Raw genomic sequence first — 18,906 nt, forward strand, 5'->3', positions numbered from 1 at the left:
CACCGATTTCTGCAATGAGTTTTCCTGCATATCACACAATCTAAGGCCCAGAATGGATGGGACTATACTGTACAGCTCATCAACACAACCCAGAAGGTACTTAGCCTTTTGTGGCATCCATATTTTGTCTACTGTTAAAGGTGACCACACTCAAGAGTATGTCAACCTGGCTAAAAGAGGCTCCACTACATTCTTATTGTCATATTTCAGCCTGCCTGCTAAACCTAACTAATCCCTATATATTTTTTTCTCAATTTCTCTAACTTTGAAGCATGACTTAGTGTTGAAACTTTTATTCATATTTTAGATTTTCAAACTTTTCATATTTTAGATTTTGAAAATAACACATTCTCTAGACTCCTAGAATATATCTTTAAAATTCCTTAATTTTTTTTTAAGTTAGTTATATATTTAAAGATTCTGCCTGCTAGCAGTGAACAAAACTATTAAGCAACAGCCAACAATTTAGCTGTTGTTAAAAAGAATTTCTCAAATACCAGTATTGTAGCTTCAGCACTTGTCTGAATTGTTAGATTAATTGTGATACCCATCAGTCCAGAGAGTATTAGTAACCAAGGATTGCTACTGAAATGCAAGAAAGTGAACTAATTTTCTCTAAAGACTGGTTTGTTTAAAGTTAGTAGACCACTCATAATGTAAGCAATTATTTACCCATCATTCATGTGCCAATGCAAAGGAAAAAGGAGAAACCGGAAGTAAGGGATGTAATAAATGGTTGTGTGTACTATGAGGTGGCAAATATTGACACGGCTTCACTTTCTTTTTTTCCAGGATATGAATTTTGTGAATAATGATACTAAAGTTCTACTTAAAAATATAAAATAAAGTGTTCTATCTTAACCCTTTCATTGCTAAGCGCTCGCAACGAGACTATCCCCTCAGGCACTCTCAGGCACCCCAGCGGGGGAAGGGGATCTCTTTTAACCGCTATATCTCAAAAACTATTCATCACGGTTACAAAACAAAAACACCATTGGAAAGAGGAGGCCAAGATCTATAAGATTCGGTTATGTAAGCCTCTCCTGCAAACGTACAGGCACGTTCTGAGGGTGTTTTTTTGCTGTGAGTGCGACTGGCACTCGCAGCGAGCTTTGAGCACCACCAGCAAGTGACGCTAGTGCTCGCTCTTTTAACCGCTGTATCTCAAACACTATTCATCACAGCTAAAAAACAAAAACACCATTGGAAAGTGGAGGCCAAGATCTATACGATTCAGTAATGTAAGCCTCTCCTGCAAAAGTACAGGCACGTTCAGGGGGTGTTGCCTGTGAAGACGTACATTTATACGTGTGCGACTACTGGCAGGGGGTGTTGCCTGTGAAGACGTACATTTATACGTGGCAACTACTGTAGATCTCTTGATGATGGGGTGCTGGCAGGGCAGTATTGCCAACTGCAAAATTTACAACTATTTGGTCAAAATATCAGTCATGTGATAGGTGAAACTATGCAAAAATGTCGCTATATTGGTCAACAATTAACATCCACCAGTTGCTAGTCTGTAGATTTTCCACCAAATTTAGTGAAGAACCCACTCAATTGGCAATCCTGTGTTGTGAAAATTAGTGTTGGAACACTCTCATACGCGGGAGATTTGAGTGCGGCTGGAGGTTGCAGCTAGCGTTTAGCGCCACCAGCAAATATGTCTAATGCCCGCTGCAAGCGTTTAGCAATGAAAGGGTTTAACTTGACTGCTATAGGCCAGAGTTTTCAACAAGACATAATAAACATTTTGGAGTGCCTAAGTTACTCGTATCAAGAGCTATGATGCTGAATGTAGGAGTGGTGATATGAAACCCTTGCAATACGGAAGAGGTCACACTCACTCACCCTACAGATATCATTTTCAGTAGTATCTGTGTGTGATCTATGCTGAAAGGTGGTATTATTCCTTTATATGCATTTATATTTGCTCTTGATGAAGTACTACATGCCTGGGGTAGTCATTCATATTTGCTCTTAATGAAGTACATGCCTGGGGTGCCTTCATTGGAACAATATGAGACATTGCATAATGCTGTCCAAGGCTATGTAATGCAGTTTAGGGTGAGCAGCACTGAAATTTTTATTGGCCTGACGCTGTGACAATACACATTTGTAAACAAATGAGAGGCAGTTATAACAGAGCAGGCATCCTAAATTTTTAGTATGCCTCATATCTCTTTAGAGATGCATCTAGTGCATGCAGATTTATCTGCAAACTTTTCCTCCATGATCAGCAGAGAAGCTGTAGGGAAATCATGGGACACAGCCATTACTGTAACACTTAGTTGATTAAGAGTTTAGTTGGGCCACAGCAGGAAAGAGGACAGTGCTTAGTGGTTCACTTTTGCAATAGATTATATTGTTTTTACCATGAAATATACTATTACTGTTTGTAGTACCACATGAATGAAATGTTGATGTGGTAAAGTGTGGAAATAACCTTTTGGGGTGGTCATGAAATTCCTCCATATAATCAATGCAAAATTCATTAGATGTGTATTTTGCATGTGCATTGTATGCAGATGTATTTAAAATTTCCTTTTTGAGGAAAATTTTATACCAATAAAGCTTAGTGTTATAAAATGGATAGTGAGTGAGCTGGTTGTTAAGGAATTGAATGTGTTAAGAGGGAGTGTCAAAACAGGGAAAGAGACACTTCTGCTGTGGCCACCCCCTTGAGAGGAAGCTCCTGTTGGGGAACAGTGCAATGGAAAAACAAATAGATGGAACTTTAACGTGTTTGTTATACTAACTGCTTTCTTACATTATTAAGAAAATTTGAAATTTAATACATGATGATCTCTTCACATTACAAGTTATCGAACCTACCACCACACTCATTATAATCAACTTTCTTTCTAACCCCTTTATGACTTTGGTTATTGCACTAAAATAGTTTTCATGGTTATGCTTTGATTTCAGCTGGTTCATATACAACTTATGGCACCACAAATCAGCTATTTTCTAGTTGAAACAACCTTATATAGCTAATAATTTACACACCAAAGTTACTAAACAAAAGGAATTTATAAAAAAAAGTAGTTTCCAGTATTTGTTTAAAAGTAACAAATTGCAAGTGTAATAAGTATTTCATGAAACCTGTTTTGGTGCTGTAAATGTACATTACTGGTATTTCTTTCCTTTCACTTGTCCCCGAGTGTAGTAATTGGTTTTCAAATTAGTAGTTATAAAATCATGCAAAGATAATGTCATGCAATACTCAACAGGAAGAACTCAATACTATGCTTGAATGTGTTTGTTAGCGTATCACACACAGCTAAGTAGTCCGGCTATCACAAAGAAATGTATTGACGTATGCAACCTGCACCAACTATCTACTTGAAACATTTTCATGAATGGAACCTGCATCATCACATACAGGTATTTCATATGTAATGTGATGAGATGAGCTAAATTTTAGTAGAATGCTCTCGATTTCTTGGGTGGGTGGGTGGGAGTGGGGGTGGGGGAGCAATAAGTGCACATCAACATTAATGTGATAATTTGGGAAACTCACCTACAGCAAAATAAAACCACATAAACTAGTTCATACCTTCATAACCTCATGAGAGTTGTTAATAAGTCACTTCATATAAATAAAGAAGAGCTATTTTAAAAGAGATTACAATGTTTAACTGTTAGGGAAAGAGAGAAATGAAATCTTGAGTAAAGGGAGATTACTGTTAGGTGCATGTTAATAGGTGGAACAAGCAACTAAGAGATAACCCAAACATGCCAAAAGCAGGGAGAACAGCACCTGAAGGCTCATGGAGACTTACACATGTTTTCTAGAGAGTACTTGGCTGTCCAGCCCAACTCATTCTTGGCAAGAGTGGTGTTGGCAAACATGGACACAATATCTCCTTCACGACGAGGTTTCAGCTCGTAAGGCACTTTAGTATCAGTCACAGCTTCAAAAGCCTTGACAAGTTGCAACACTGAAACTCCCTGCCCTGTACCCAGGTTGTATGTCTGTGAAAAATGTCTGGGCATAAGTTACTTTATAAGAGCTAAAAACTCCCAGTTGAGGAGAAAGTCTGAAAGTAAAAAAGGGGATAAATAAGTTGTGAATACCTGTACTTACACATAACCTGAAAATTCCTTGTGGGCTGCCACTTCAGCTCACTCATGCCCCTGCTCCCATCACATACTAGAGTGGCCACATCTCCTACTCTTCTCCCAGCGAATTCATAGGGGATGTGAACCTTGGTCAAACGCTCAAACTCCTTCACAAACTCCAGCACCGATATCCCATGACCAAGACCCAGGTTCAGAGGCTAAATGGAAAACAGAAAATGTCATACAGGTAAGAAGTAAACTCCCCCGTTTGAGATTAGCCATTACTTTACTGCTGTACTTAAGAAATGGATTTTTTTAGTATCCAATGAACGTGAAATAAAATGCTGTCGACTTTTTCATCTGGAAAAAAAGTACTTTTACCACATGATGATTGTTTTTCCACAGAGCAGACAGCTGTTCTGCACCCATTTTGACAAGTGTTCAAGGGAGAAATATCCAAAGGTGAATCCAATCCCCACAACCTTCAGTTATGCACAAGTTTTGACTATTTTGGTTGCCTCTTACTATGTGCAGTTGAATGTGATGTGTATCCTGACATGAGGTACTAAAATGTATTTAGGTACAATATACAAGTAATCTACAGAGAAATATTGAGCATTTAAGATAGCAAAGCTATTCAGAGCAATTCAGTGGCCAGTCTGGCTACCCCACAACACTGTCCACCAACATGCTCTTAAATCATTTGGCGTCAGATCTCAATATTCATGAAAAGCACATTAACTGTAAAGTGTTCAATTTAAATAATGGGTACTGAGCATTGGCATGCACGTTTACTGCAACAAAAGCATTCTGACCTTGTATCTGAGGTGCTCCTGGTCCAGTTTGCTAAGAGCAGACACATGCCCTGAAGCGAGGTCCATCACATGTATGTAGTCACGGACACCTGCCACACATACACACACATCTAGGGTCACTCTTAGCAACACACTGATGTCAGTAAGGTCACTAGTAGCAGCAGCAACTGTGACTTACTGACATATTTAACTATGTTAATCACAGCTTTAATTGGCTGATAAAGTGATGTAGTTAATAAAGCCTGAAAGGTTACAAAGCACAGTAGTAAAGCATGTATTTGATCATCAACATTGGGAGTAAAAAATACTAAAACAAAATTATTCACAAATGGGTGTAAAAGACAAACATTGTAGACTAGGATATTCAAACTATCAAACAGATCATGACACACCTGTGCCATCTGCTGTGTCGTAATCACTGCCAAATATTGTTAGGTTGGGCTTCTTGCCAATAGCCACCTGGCCTATGTAAGGCATCAAATTGGTGAAGTTTTTGGTAGGATCTTCACCCAGGCGACCAGATGGGTGGGCCCCTACAGGGTTGAAATACCTTAGGGCAATGATGTTCCATTTCTGTTGATGGGTTCCATTAAAAGTAACATTTTTAACTGGGTAACAAATTAAGCTGTGAGATGGTATTTCCATATGTCATTTCAGGTACTACTGAGGATGAACGAGCAGCAAAGCCCAGAATAACTGACCTCCTCAGCCCGGGAGAGATCCTTAAGCATTTCTTCAATGAGGTACTTTGTGCGACCATACACATTAGTGACGGCACCCGTCGGATGGTCCTCAGTGATGGGCAAGTGTTCTGGATCACCATACACTGTGCACGAGGAGGAGAACACCATCTGGTATACATTGTTGGCCTTCATTGCCTGAAAGGAAAATAGGGATGCCAGGAAACTAAATGCAACATAAAGTATAATCTACCCACAATGTCAACAATTTACATCCATAAAATATTGTTGCACCCACGCCAGATGTAGGCAGATGGGGAGTGCAGGGTCCGTGTCTTGGGGAGGGAGAGACGTGGGGAGCGGGCTGGGAGTCAGAGAAACTTGGAGCTAGTTTAACCCTTTCATTGCTAATCGCTTGCAGCGAGACTATCCCCCCCAGGTGCACTCGGGCAGCCCAGCGGGGGGAGGGGGGTCTCTTTTAACTGCTGTATCTCAAATACTATTCATCACAGCTAAAAACAAAAACACCATTGGAAAGAGGAGGCCAAGATCTAAAAGATTCGGTTATGTTAGCCTCTCCTGCGAACGTACAGGCATGTTTGTGGGATGTTGCCTGTGAAGACGTACATTCGTGCGTGCGCGATGGTCAGCCATATTGAGGCAACTACTGAGTAGATCTCTTGATGGGGTGTTGGCAGGGTAGTATTGCCAATGCTCATGCTCATCCCTATACTGTCCAAATCCATTCTTTCATCCCCTTCACTGGTTAACTCTGGAACAGCCTTCCTTTGTCTGTATTTCCTCCTGCCTATGACTTGACCTCTTTCAAGAAGAGTGTATCAATACAGCTCTCCACCCGAAATTGACCTCTCTTTTGGTTACTCTTTACTTTTATAGGAGCGGCAAGTAGCGGGCTTTTTTTTTTTTTATATACTTTTTATTGCCCTTGAGCCGTGTCCTCTGATGTAAAAAAAACAAAATAAATAACAAAAACTGCAAAATTTACAACTATTTGGTCAAAAAATCAATCAGGTGATAGGTGAAGCTATGCAAAAATGCTGCAATATTGGACAACAACATCCACCAGTTACTCGCCCGTAGATTTTCCACATTTTTCCGCGCTAGGATATGATTTTCCACCAAATTTAGTGGAAAACCCACTGAATTGGCAATGCTGTGAGGTGCGAAATAGTGTTGGAACACTTTCATATGTGGAAAATTTGAGTGCGACTGGCACTCGCAGCGAGGATTTAGCACCACCAGCAAGTTACACTAGTCCTCGCTGTGAGTATTAAGCATCGAAATGGTTAAAAGCACTTCACTAGGGTCTATTTACAAACAGGGCTTACAGGACAAAGTAGGAAAACACAGGCGTGGATTGTTAACCGAGTCACAGTCAGAGGCATGCGGTAAGTCTTCCAAGACACACTGTCCTTGCGCACAAGTCACAGCCACGTAACGAGCACACGATGGTTCTCCAGAGACAGGCACGGTAATCTGGGAGCAAGGTGAGTGTGTCCGGTCAGGTGAGGAGCTGAGCTGAATCTGTCTTGGTGCAGACCAAAGGCAATGAAGATAGCTCTCCCCACCTCAAACTGAAGCCTCGGGTGGAGGGGACATGGGGCTTCGTGCCACTGGACCCGTGAGCGACAGTCCCAGATGGAGGAGGTACAGAGATTCGTATCAATATGATCAAGGTTTGAATATGCAGTTGTCAGGTCACAATACAGAAAAAAAGTACCAGTAAATAAGGGAACTGGAGAAACTAGGTGCATTTTCAAGCACAACTTTCAAATGAAGAGATGGAATACTTTATTTTGTAAGACAGAACAAAAATGTAAGACGACAATAATGTTGATTAGAAAATATGGTCTGGGAGGGCCCTGTGATTAGAGGCAATAGAAGAACATGAGGTCATGAGTACAAGTTAAAGAAAACTAGTGGTGGAAATAATGTCAAGAAATTTAGCTTCTCACACAGAAGTAATGATTCTTAGAATGAACGGAATGTTGCCGCCCAAAGGCGGACAAATGTTATTAGTGCCCTAAGGCTGATTATGACAGATTATAAGATTTGTAATGTGGTACATACAATCATATAAAAAGCGATGTTGAGGGAGGATAGGGAGGATTGTAGGAGTGAAGATGGGGGACTAATGCAAAGCAGTGATGTGAGATGGTATAGTGAGGCCAGATGGCCACACCAAGATGTCAACACAGCGGGGCCGAGTTCCTCCCTTTGGGGAGGAGAGGAGGGCTTGCATCGAAGAGGTGAAGAGCTATTTTCTCGCAGGGACAGTGTGGTTAAGGGTCATACAACAAAGAACCCACAAGTGATTAATAGACCCTGACACGTGAGTTAAAATTGTGTCTTTCTGAATGGTATCTCTTGCCACTGATTTAATTGTTCAACAGTGCTTTATTGCTCTTTGATGTAATGTAGTGACTCAACAATGATTTATTGCTCTTTAATGTAAAACGTAGTGACTTTCGTATTCCTAATTCTGTGATTCTGATGGTGTGTTCGTGTTACCAGGTTTTGACTGAAAATATATTAACACATATCTTGCTGCTGGCAGCAACCCCACCACCATGATGTCAAGATGATTTGAATATGAATGTCTCCAGTTTGCCGGTACCACCGGACAGAGAAGAGGTGGGTGTTATGCTTATGGCTTGTAAAGCGTAATTGCGCCCGGCAGAAAGCCTGACCCACATAGGGGCAGGCCGTAACAATATAATGTTTTATGAATCTGTTGCATCCTGACCCATTTTGGGGCAGGCCTTAAGATGGCTTTTCTGTGCATATATATGAATACAAGCTACTGTATATGATTTGTTCAACTGATTGCCTTACAATACAGTATAAACCAATTCTACTTGTATATTTTTACTGGTAATGGAACCCATCAATTTGTCTACTGCGAAGAATGTGAAGAGTGTCATTCTAGAATATGGCTCTGGTGATGAAGATTCTTGTGGTGAATCCTACAATCCATCTTCAAATTATGACGACTCATCGAACAAAGGATGGAAAATTGCTGCAAAAAGAGCAAAGAAAGTGACAACTTTTTGTGCTGGCTGTGAGGGTAGTCCGTTCATGTGCCTGGATTGCTTCAATGTGAAACATCATGGCTAATATCATGCAAAGGGAGAACAATGAACTCAAAATATGGGAATGCACATCTTTTGTTTATTCATTGTGTGTTCCAAGCCAAGGATAATTATTTGTTGTGAACAGGAAGAATAATTCTCTTTTTTTTTTTTTTCATTGTGAAAATGTAATATTTTTTTTTGTTGATATTAATACTCTATGACGGAAAATTATAGGGGATATTTGAGGAAAATTTAATTTTCAACCACTCAAGTTAAAAACAAACAAATGTAATTAACCATATTTCATAACAGTCTCAATTCAAGGTAAAATTGAGATGGTTCAATGGTTAATAAACAATATTCTTTTTTATTGATTATCTTTCTTTAATGCCTTATCCATAGAAAGAGAATCATTAATACAAAAAAATATTAATAAGTAGATCCTATATTGGATAATTAGGAGGATAGTAATTAGCATCAAAATGACCACCAGTGGTACAAGACAACAAGAGATTAACTCATATTCTGCATATTACAACTTGGTAAATGCAAATGGGGAAACGTATGACGAATACAAACCATTATAATAAGCATTCATAAAACATGGATTATTCAATCAGTCACATGTTCCCCCAATTACTTTTCTTTGCACTTTTAACTCTACAAATGATATCCAAAAGCTTGAAATAAATTAACTCTGGTGATTGTACTGCTTAGATTAACAAAGAGCTACCTAAGGCGACACAACCTGGATGGAATTCTTTTACAGACCCCAGCATACAAAATGTCATGGCTTTGATACTTAGTATTGGGGAAGAAAAAAGAGCTTACCTCCACAAGGTTGATGGTTCCAATAACATTATTCTTGTAATATATCAGAGGAAACTGCATGGACTCCCCAACAGCCTTCATGGCAGCAAAGTGGATGACATAGTCAATTTTGTGCTGCAATATAAAAAAGATTGCTTGTGCTTGTGCTGATATCTGATATCTGTCTTTATCTCTGATGCCCTGGCCTCTCACACAAACTGTCACCGAGAAGAGTGACCATGGCAGAATCCAACTTTTCGAGTTCCAGAATTCCCTCATACACCATTCAATCCCTCATCTGTCAACACACACACACACACACACACCAGAGGTGGGTGCGGTACTGAAAAATTAGTAGTACAGTTGTGGTAGTGCGGTACTTTTTCCGAAGTAGTGCGGTTGCGGTAGTGCGTTCCCTTTTTTTCTTTCCCAGTGCGGTACGCGGTGTGTGATACTGCGGTAGCGGTAGTCAAAAAAAAAAAAAAAAATAATAATAATAATAATAATAATAATAATAATAATAATAATTCACTTTGCTAAACCACTTTTTGCATGTTATTCCATTATCTCATAATTGCTTTGGATTTTTTAAGCTAAAAAAAAAAAAAAAAAAAAAAAAAATGCAGTGTAGTAGTTTAGTATGTCTATTTAGTATTTAATTTTGAACAATAACTGAAAAGTCAGAATGAGTGAATCACTGATTCTGATGACTGATACTGATTGAGTCCAATTCACACACACACACACACACACACAAAAAAAAAAAAAAAAAAAAAACAGCATGCTGCCCTGCAAATGTCATCTTCCATAGTTTTAAAAGTACCGCAAAAAATTACCGCAGGATTTTTTAGTTTGGTATTTTCAGAAATTTTGCGGTAGTGGGGTATTTTTTTTGTGATGAGGTACTACCGCACTTGCCCTGCTCTGACACACACATGAAATCGGAATGGAGAATTGTAGATAGTGGAGTGCCTCAAGGATCGGTATTGGCACCATTACTTTTCCTAGTATATGTAAAAGATATGTCAGATGGAGTAAACAGTTATATGAGCCTGTTTGCAGACGATGGAAAACTGCAAAGTCATATAAGAAACAGTAAAGACTGTGAAATTCTGCAAGATGACCTAAATAAGATTTGAGAATGGAGTATGAAATGGGAGATGGAATTCAATTTGAAGAAATGTCGTGTAATGGAAATGGGAGAGTGAAGGGAGACCAAAATGGACATATAAAATGGGAGATGGAGAAATATGAAAGACTTTAAAGTTCAAGACGAGAGAGATCTGGGAGTAACAATACAAGATAATCAACAGCCTGAGAGTCATGTTAATAGGATATTCGGTGATACTGGAGGGATGGACCTATGAAGAAAGATTAAAGGAAATGAACCTACTAACACTGGAACAATGAGAAAGGGGAGACCCAATACAAATTTTTAAATTATTGACTAAAATGGAAGTAGACAATGAGGAGTTACTACTGAGAGAAGGAATGAACACCAGGAACACAAGAGGACACAGTAAAAAATTGAGGAAGGGAAGATGTTTGAGACAAAGAAATATAGCTTCCCGCAAAGAAATATAGAGGTTTGGAAGTTGGAACAGACTAAGTGAGGATGTAGTATCGGCGAAGTGTGTGCAAAACTTTAAGGAAAAGTTGGACAAATACAGATACGGAGATGGGACCACATGAGCGTAAACCCAGGCCCTGTAAAACTACTAGGTAAATACAACTAGGTAAATATACACACACCCGCCGACCATCAACAGGGGAAGACGTGCATGCGGCGCTCCTGACTACCTGTGCTGACCTATCAGCTGGGTTTTGTCTGCAGCCTGTGTTGTGTTTTGCGGGGTCTGGGCGATGCTTCTGGGTTAGGCCCGTCTCCTATTTGAGCTGTTGTAGGATGAGTGGGAGGGATGAAAATATGGAGTGAATAACACTAAGAAGAAAAGGAACTGGAACATGAAGGAAAATAAGAGTCAGATATGGGGGTCAGTGATGAAAGTGAAGACGAATGTTACGAGGCTAGTTTTTCTGGATTTGGGAGAAAAGAGTTGGCTTTGTACAAAAGTGTTGCTGATGGAGAAGAAATTAAATAAGTGGATTGGAAAAGTAAAGTACACGGAGGAGGACATACAAGGTAAGAAAATGCAAAGTGATCTACAGTCAAGAGTATGCAGTTTAGAGGACAGGGAAAAAACTAGTTCAAGAAAATGAAGAGTTGTGAGAGAAGTTGGCGAAATAAGAAAATATGATGAAGGAAGGCCTAGGAGTCACAAGAAAGGAAAATGAAGACCTGAAAGCAATAGTGGACAAGGAAGAACAGCAAATGAGAGAGGTGTTGGGTGAAATGAAGACCTGGAAAGTAGAACATGAAAAAGCTAATGTAAACTTCAAAAAAGTAATTGAATACCAACTGAAAGAAGAGAAGGAAAATGTAGAAAAAGAGGTGGTCAAGGTTTTGAGAAACAATGAAGATTTGGTAAGGGATGTGGCTGACGAGAAAAAGTGTAATAATATTTGGAATGAAAGAGAAGAATATAACGTTTAAACCAAGAAGGTAAAAGGAAGAACTAAAATCAGTGAAGAACCTAAATGATAAAGAATTACATAACCTTGAGGAGGAGGTGGATGAGATCGTTAGGCTGGGTCCTTATGTAGAAGGTAAAACGAGACCAGTGAAATTAAGATTAAAATCCCAGCAGGTAACAGAGGAAATATTGTATAGAACAACTAAACTAAAAGAAATAGATGAATGTAAGGAAATATATATACAGAAAAATAGAAATGAAGAAGAAAGGAAAAAAATGGAATGAAATGCAAGCAGAGGTAAAGGAGAAAAATAGTGCAAGAACAGAAGAGGAAGAAAATAAACTTGTTTGGAGAGTTTTGGGGGACAGGGTAAAGAAATGATACATAAGGGAAAAGCCATAAATGATCAGAAACTAGACAAAATTGGAACAACTAAAGGTTTAAGTGTGATGTATACCAATGTAGATGAGATAATACCTAGAAAATTAGAATTACAAAATTACCTAAAGGAAAAAGAACCCAAGATTGTGTGTTTAACAGAAACAAAGCTAAAAGAGGAAATTCAAATAGTGTTTAACAATAACTACAATGTATGGAGGAAGGGTAGAAGGGGTAAAGGTGGTGGACGAGTGATGATAATGACGAGAAAGGAGTTGATGGTGAAATCAGTAACATATGGAGAAAGAAAGGCAGAAATAATTAGGGAGTACACCTGTTAAATGAATTAAGATATGTGTGTCCCATGGGAAAAAGTGATCATGTAATAATAGTTGGAAACCGATGAGGACGTCACTGAGGAAGACAAATCATACAAAGGAAAAAGGAGAAACTACAGGAAAGTGAACATAGAAAATCTCAAGAAATATTATGAAAAACTGGACTGGGAAAAGTTAAAAAGAACAAACAAGGTGCAGGAAAAGTATGATATTTTCATAGAGGCATATGAGACAGGAGTAAAAAAATATATCCCATTATATAAACCAATAGAAAGAGGAAAGCAAGATTGGTTTAATGCAAGATGTGCAGGTGCAAAGAAAAAAAAGAGACAAAGCATGGGAAAGATTGAAAAGGAATGAACCAAAGGAATAAAAAAACTTTAAGATAGCAAGAAATGAATGTGTGAAAATTAGGAGGGAGGAAGAGAAAGGATATGAAAAGGATATTGTTGAAAAGTGTAAGGAGGAATCTAAATTGTTTTAAAGATTTATAAATGGAAAAATCAAACCAAAGGAAAAACTAGAATGACTGAAAGATGGAAATAAGATAACTGAAGATCCTAAAGACATGACTGAGTTACTGAACAAGAGGTTTCAACAAGTTTTTACAAAAGAATCACAATTTAATGAACCACAAGATAAATATTCAAATGGAGGAAGTAATAGTAACTAAAGAAGAGATATATGAAATAATGGAGGAGCTGGAAGAGAGGAAAGCAATAGGACCGGATGGAGTTTCAAGTTTTATTTTGAAAGAATGCAGAAATCGGCTGGTTGGACCTGTATATGATATCATAAAGTGCTCAATATCAACTGGTAAAGTACCTAAGGAATGGCAAAGGGCTGAGGTGGTCTCTATATATAAAAGCAGGAAAAAGGAAGAACCTCTGAAATATAGACCAGTATCATTGACCAGTATAGTTTGTAAAATATGTGAAAAAGTGATAAAGAAACAATGGACAAAAGTTCTAGAAGAACACAATATAATTACAGAAAAACAGTATGGCTTTAGACAAGGGCGTTCATGTGTAACAAACTTATTGAGCTTTTACTCGAGAGTGACAGACATAACACAGGAGAGGGATGGATAGATAGACTGTGTGTATTTGGACTTGAAGAAGGCTTTCGACAAAGTTCCACATACAAGACTATTATGGAAGCTGGAAAATAGAGGAATGAAAGGGAAAATGAAAAACTGGATGGAAAGTTACTAAAGGGAAGGGAAATGAGAACAGTGGTAAAAGACAAGAAATGGGAATGGAGAAATGTAGATAGTGGGGTGCCTCAAGTATCGGTACTGGCACCAATACTTTTCCTAGTATATATGAATGATATGCCGGAGAAAATAAATAGTTATATGAGCTTGTTTGCAGACGATGTGAAATTGCTGAGACACATAAGACTTATAATAGTAAAGACTGTGAAACTCTGCAAGAGGACCTAAGTAAAATTTGGGATTGGAGTGAGAAAAGGGAGATGGAGTTTAATGTGAAGAAATGTCACGTAATGGAAATGGGAAAGAGTGAAGGGAGACCAAAATGGACATATATAATGGGAGATGGAGAAATATTAAAAGTTCAAGAAGAGAGAGATCTGGGAGTGATAATCCAAGATAATCAACAGTCAGTTTGTCATGTAAATAGGATATTCAGAGACACGTATAGAATGGTAAGAAATATAGGAATAGCATGCCACTACATGGATAAAGATATGATGAAAAAGATGATTACCACAATGATTAGACCAAAGATGGAATATGCAGAAACTGTGTGGTCTCCCCATAAGGAGACATGTAATAAAACTAGAAAGAATACAAAGGATGACAACAAAGATGGTTCCAGAACTGGAGGGATTGTCATATAAAGAAAGGTTAAAGGAAATGAACCTGCCAACATTGGAACAAAGAAGAGAAAGGGGAGACCTAATACAAATTTATAAATTGTGGAATAAAATGGAAGAAGCAGATAACGAGGAGTTGATACAAAGTAAGAAACACCAGCAACACACGAGGACATAGTAAGAAATTGAGAAAAGGAAGATGCTTGAGACATAAAAAATATAGCTTCCCACAAAGAAACATAGAGGTCTGGAACAGACTAAGTGAGGATGTAGTATCGGCAAAGAGTGTGCACAATTTTAAGGAAAAACTGGACAAGTACAGATATGGAGACGGGACCACATGAGCGCAGCTCAGGCCCTGTAAAATTACCACATGAGCGCAGCTCAGGCCCTGTAAAATTACCACATGAGCGCAGCTCAGGCCCTGTAAAATTACAACTAGGTAAATACACACACTTTATTTTCCCTACCCAATAATCTTTTCACCAATTCCTCCTCAACTGTCTCTTTTGTCTCATCTGTCCACTATGCACTCCTTATCTCTGCTCTTCCACACACCTCATATCAAACTCCTACTTCTGTTGCTCAAACTATCTATATACCTCACAAAAATATTGAACACCTTCCTTTTTCCAGAATTGCGTTCTATTCCAACTCTTACTCTTCCCAGCAATACCATCACCTTTTCACAGATCTGCATGTAATCATCATCACACAGTCTCTTACTTGCCAGTTCCTTTCTCTCATTTTCCTTGTTCTCATTTCCTTCAAATTCCATACTTTTGCTACTACTACAGAGTGGTCAGATCCATTTAACATTCCTTTCACAACCTTTGCATCCAATAATTCCAACTTGAAGCAATCATCCAAATCTATATAATTTATCAAGCTCTTCTCATTCTCCCTTGCCCACTTTTACCTGTGATCAACTTGTGCTTACACAAGACAAAAGTAATACTAACACAAAAACACAAAGAAATAATAAAATACATTAGTATTTAAATACACTTTCTAAAACCAATCACACCATAAAAGATTAATTAATAAAGATATCTAATGTATTTTTGTCTACTTACACTTGCATGGAAAACAGTAAAAAAACATAACAGTAGTGTAAAAAGATAAGATAATCCTTCTGCATTGTTTTACACTTAAATTGATGTATAAGTGTTTGGGAGGATGCCTAAGATAAATAATAAAGGTTGGCCGTAAACTGTTACAATCATGCCAAAATTGCTGTACTAAACATGTTATTTTATATTAGCACTAGAAGCTGGAAAATATACTGGAAGCTACATTAGTAAAGCTCACCATTTCCTTTTTTTTATTTATTCTATTTTCTGCATAGTTAACCAAACTGGACCATAAATGATTATGTAGCTGTTATTGAGAAATGTGAAGGAGGCGGCAAGAGGGAGATGGGAGAGAAAGTACAGGGAGAGTAAGATGTTGGTAAAGAAATTGGTTAGGGAAAGTAGAGAGAGTGGATGAGGATTTTGGTATGAAAATTTCAGCAAAATACCAGAACAAAAAACTTTTCTGGAAAGAAGTTAAAAGAGAAACGGGGGGAGAAAAAAAATGACATTTTTAGCATGAAGAGGAAAGATTGGGTGCTTGTGAGAGGGAGTAAGGATATAAGGGAGGTATGGAAGCAACATTTTGAAACTGTAATGAATGAGTGTGGGAGGGAGAGCAGAAGTGACTAGTGTAGGAATAAAGATCAAAGTAGGGTGGCCAGATCCACAGGGAGAGGTGGAAAGAGGTGAGATAGAGGAGGCAATGAAGAAGTTAAAAGTAGGAAAGGCCCTTGGAGCTGATGGCATAACGGCAGAAATGTTGAAGTATGGAGGAGGTGTAGTTGTGGAATGGATATTATGGATATGTAACCTAGCATGGGAACAGGGTGAGGTGCCAAAGGATTGGAGAAAGGCTATTGTTGTGCCGTTGTACAAAGGGAAAGGAAGCAGAGGTGATTGTAATAGTTACAGGGGAATAAGTCTACTCAGTGTGGCAGAAAAAGTGTATGGAGGGGTTTTAAATGAGAGGGTGAAGAAAATAACTGAGAAAAGTGTAGGCGATGAAGAAGGGTTTTGTTAGGAAAGGGAGCGGTTGTGTAGACCAAATATTTGCACTGAAAATGCTAGTTGAAAAAGTACCTACCTAGAGAAGGATAGGAAGCTGTTTGCTGCTTTCATGGACCTAGAAAAGCCATATGATAGGGTTGACAGAAAGGGGTTGTGGGTGTTCTAATGATATATGGTGTGGGAGGGCATTTGCTGGAGGGAAATTGATGCTTCTATAAGGATGCTGGTGCCTCTGTACGCATAAAAGGTGAGTTGAGTGAGAGTTTTGGTGTTGGTGTGGATGTGAGACAAGGCTGTGTGATGTCACCATGGCTTCTTATTGTGTACATGGACGGTTATATGAGAGAAATGAAAGCCAGAGTGGGGGAGCTAGGCCCAAGGCTGAAAGTGAGAGGTGCAGAGGAGTCACTGGTGGCAGGCCTGTTTGCAGTGGATACAGTATTGTTGACAGAGAATGTGGGGATGAGATAGTGGATAAGTTTGACAGGGTGTGTAAGAGGAAAAAGCTGAGAGTAAATGCTGGAAAGAATAAGGTTGTGGTATTTGAGAGGGAGAGAGAGCAGGTCTTTGATTTTGCAAAGCCATACAGAGTCAGAGCAGAGGGTACAACGAAGTGTAGGATAAGGTTAGGGGAGGAGAAAATGGAGGAGGTGACCGAGTTTAAATATTTAGGGACAGTTTTATGTAAGTATGGAAGTATGGAAGATGAGGTGAGGGAGAGAGAAGTGAAGGGCAGACAGGTAGTATAGGTGCACTGGAGAGAGTTATGAAAGGAAGAAATGTGAGCATGGAGGTAAAGAGAGGAATAAGGAACAGTATTATCCTGCTAACTCTGTTATATGCATCAGATACATGGACATAGAATGCAGCACAGCAATTGAGAATACGTGCAGTGGAAATGAGTTACGTATATAAGAGGTGCATGTGGTGTTTCAGGATGGGATGGAGAGAGTAATGAAAGCGTGTATGAGCGGTTTGGTATGGGTGTGCCAGCAAAAGGAGTGAATTGTGGAGTGGTGGAGTGGGTGAAGCGTGGTGCGCTGAGATGGTTTGAACGCATGATGAGAATGGAGGAGAATGAATTTGTGAAGAGAGTGTATGACGGAAGGATTGGGGGAGGGGATGTCAGGGGAAGACCACTTGTGAAGTGGATCAATATAGTGAGTGAGTATTGGAGCGAGAGAGTTGGAAGTAGCAGGATTGAGTGTGCTGAGAGGGAGTGCCAGAACAAGGAGAGATGGAGACACTTCTGCCAAGGTCACCCCATGGAGGGAAGTTCCCACAAGGGAGCAGGGCATCAGGGAAATAAATAGATATATAGAAATAATCAAAACACAAGAAACAAATTTTCTACTAATACCGAATACGTATATTTTTCACTACTGCTATTCCTGGCTTAATTTAACTATTATAGGAAATTAGTAAATCACAAAAATATCTTGGCCTTAGTTTACCAAGAAACTTTTGATAAATTTGTGATAAATAACAAGCCCAATGCATCTAATTACATTGCTGTAATGATATATGCAAAGAGATGATTAATCTGAGATTAAATAGCATGGCTTCTTATGTGTTGAAGGTACACTATGTTAAATCTTAATTAATATAAGGAGAAAAAATATATATAGCCCACTATCATTATCAGCTAACAGAAACTGGAAGACAATAACACTTTATATATTTTACACACATGCTTATTTAACTGTTACAAGTGGAGAAAGGAAGTCTATCATACCTTGGCAAATATTTTGTGCACTGTCTGGCCATCTAAAAGGTCACACTGGTAGAAGGTGACTCTTTTGCCGGTGATTTCTTCCACCCTCTTGAGCGCACCAGAGCGGCTGTTCGTCAGGTTGTCAATAGTGATGACATTATACCCTTCATTGAGTAGGTCCACAATGCAGTGTGACCCAATATAGCCAGTCCCACCTGTCACAAAGACTGTCTTCTGGTTCGACATGATGCTACCGAAGAAGAAAAATTTTTTTAGCTGGAGACAGTGGACAAAAATCTTGACAAAATAAATCCAATATATTTATGTGTATGTGTATTTACCTACTTGTGTATTCACCTAGTTGTAGTATATAGGGCCTGAGCTACACTTGTGTGGTAATCTAGATTTGTCAAGTTTATCCTTAACGCTGCACATTCTTTGTTTCCATTGCTTCTAATTCATTCTAAGTATTTATATTTCTATGGGAAAAACAGTACTTTTTTGTGTCAAGAAGGCATGTTCCTTTCCTCAATTTTTTCCTTGTGTCCCCTCA

The 18,906-nt window shown here is 38.7% G+C and overlaps 1 protein-coding gene across 1 annotated transcript in view; it reads right to left on the bottom strand.

Annotated features, from left to right (window-relative positions):
• LOC126995487 (UDP-glucose 4-epimerase-like) overlaps nt 1-18,603 on the bottom strand; it is a gene marked incomplete at its 5' end in the record, with an annotated part of 31,019 nt that extends 12,416 nt beyond the window's left edge. The window contains 6 exon segments of the mRNA XM_050855071.1: nt 3,786-3,978; nt 4,881-4,969; nt 5,273-5,453; nt 5,582-5,758; nt 9,487-9,600; nt 18,375-18,603. Of these exon segments, the coding sequence (XP_050711028.1) occupies nt 3,786-3,978; nt 4,881-4,969; nt 5,273-5,453; nt 5,582-5,758; nt 9,487-9,600; nt 18,375-18,599 (979 nt within the window).
• Between the last annotated feature and the right edge of the window lie 303 nt (nt 18,604-18,906).

The sequence above is a fragment of the Eriocheir sinensis genome, chromosome 1, assembly GCF_024679095.1.
Source record: "Eriocheir sinensis breed Jianghai 21 chromosome 1, ASM2467909v1, whole genome shotgun sequence".
In the NCBI taxonomy this organism is placed as follows: domain Eukaryota; kingdom Metazoa; phylum Arthropoda; class Malacostraca; order Decapoda; family Varunidae; genus Eriocheir; species Eriocheir sinensis.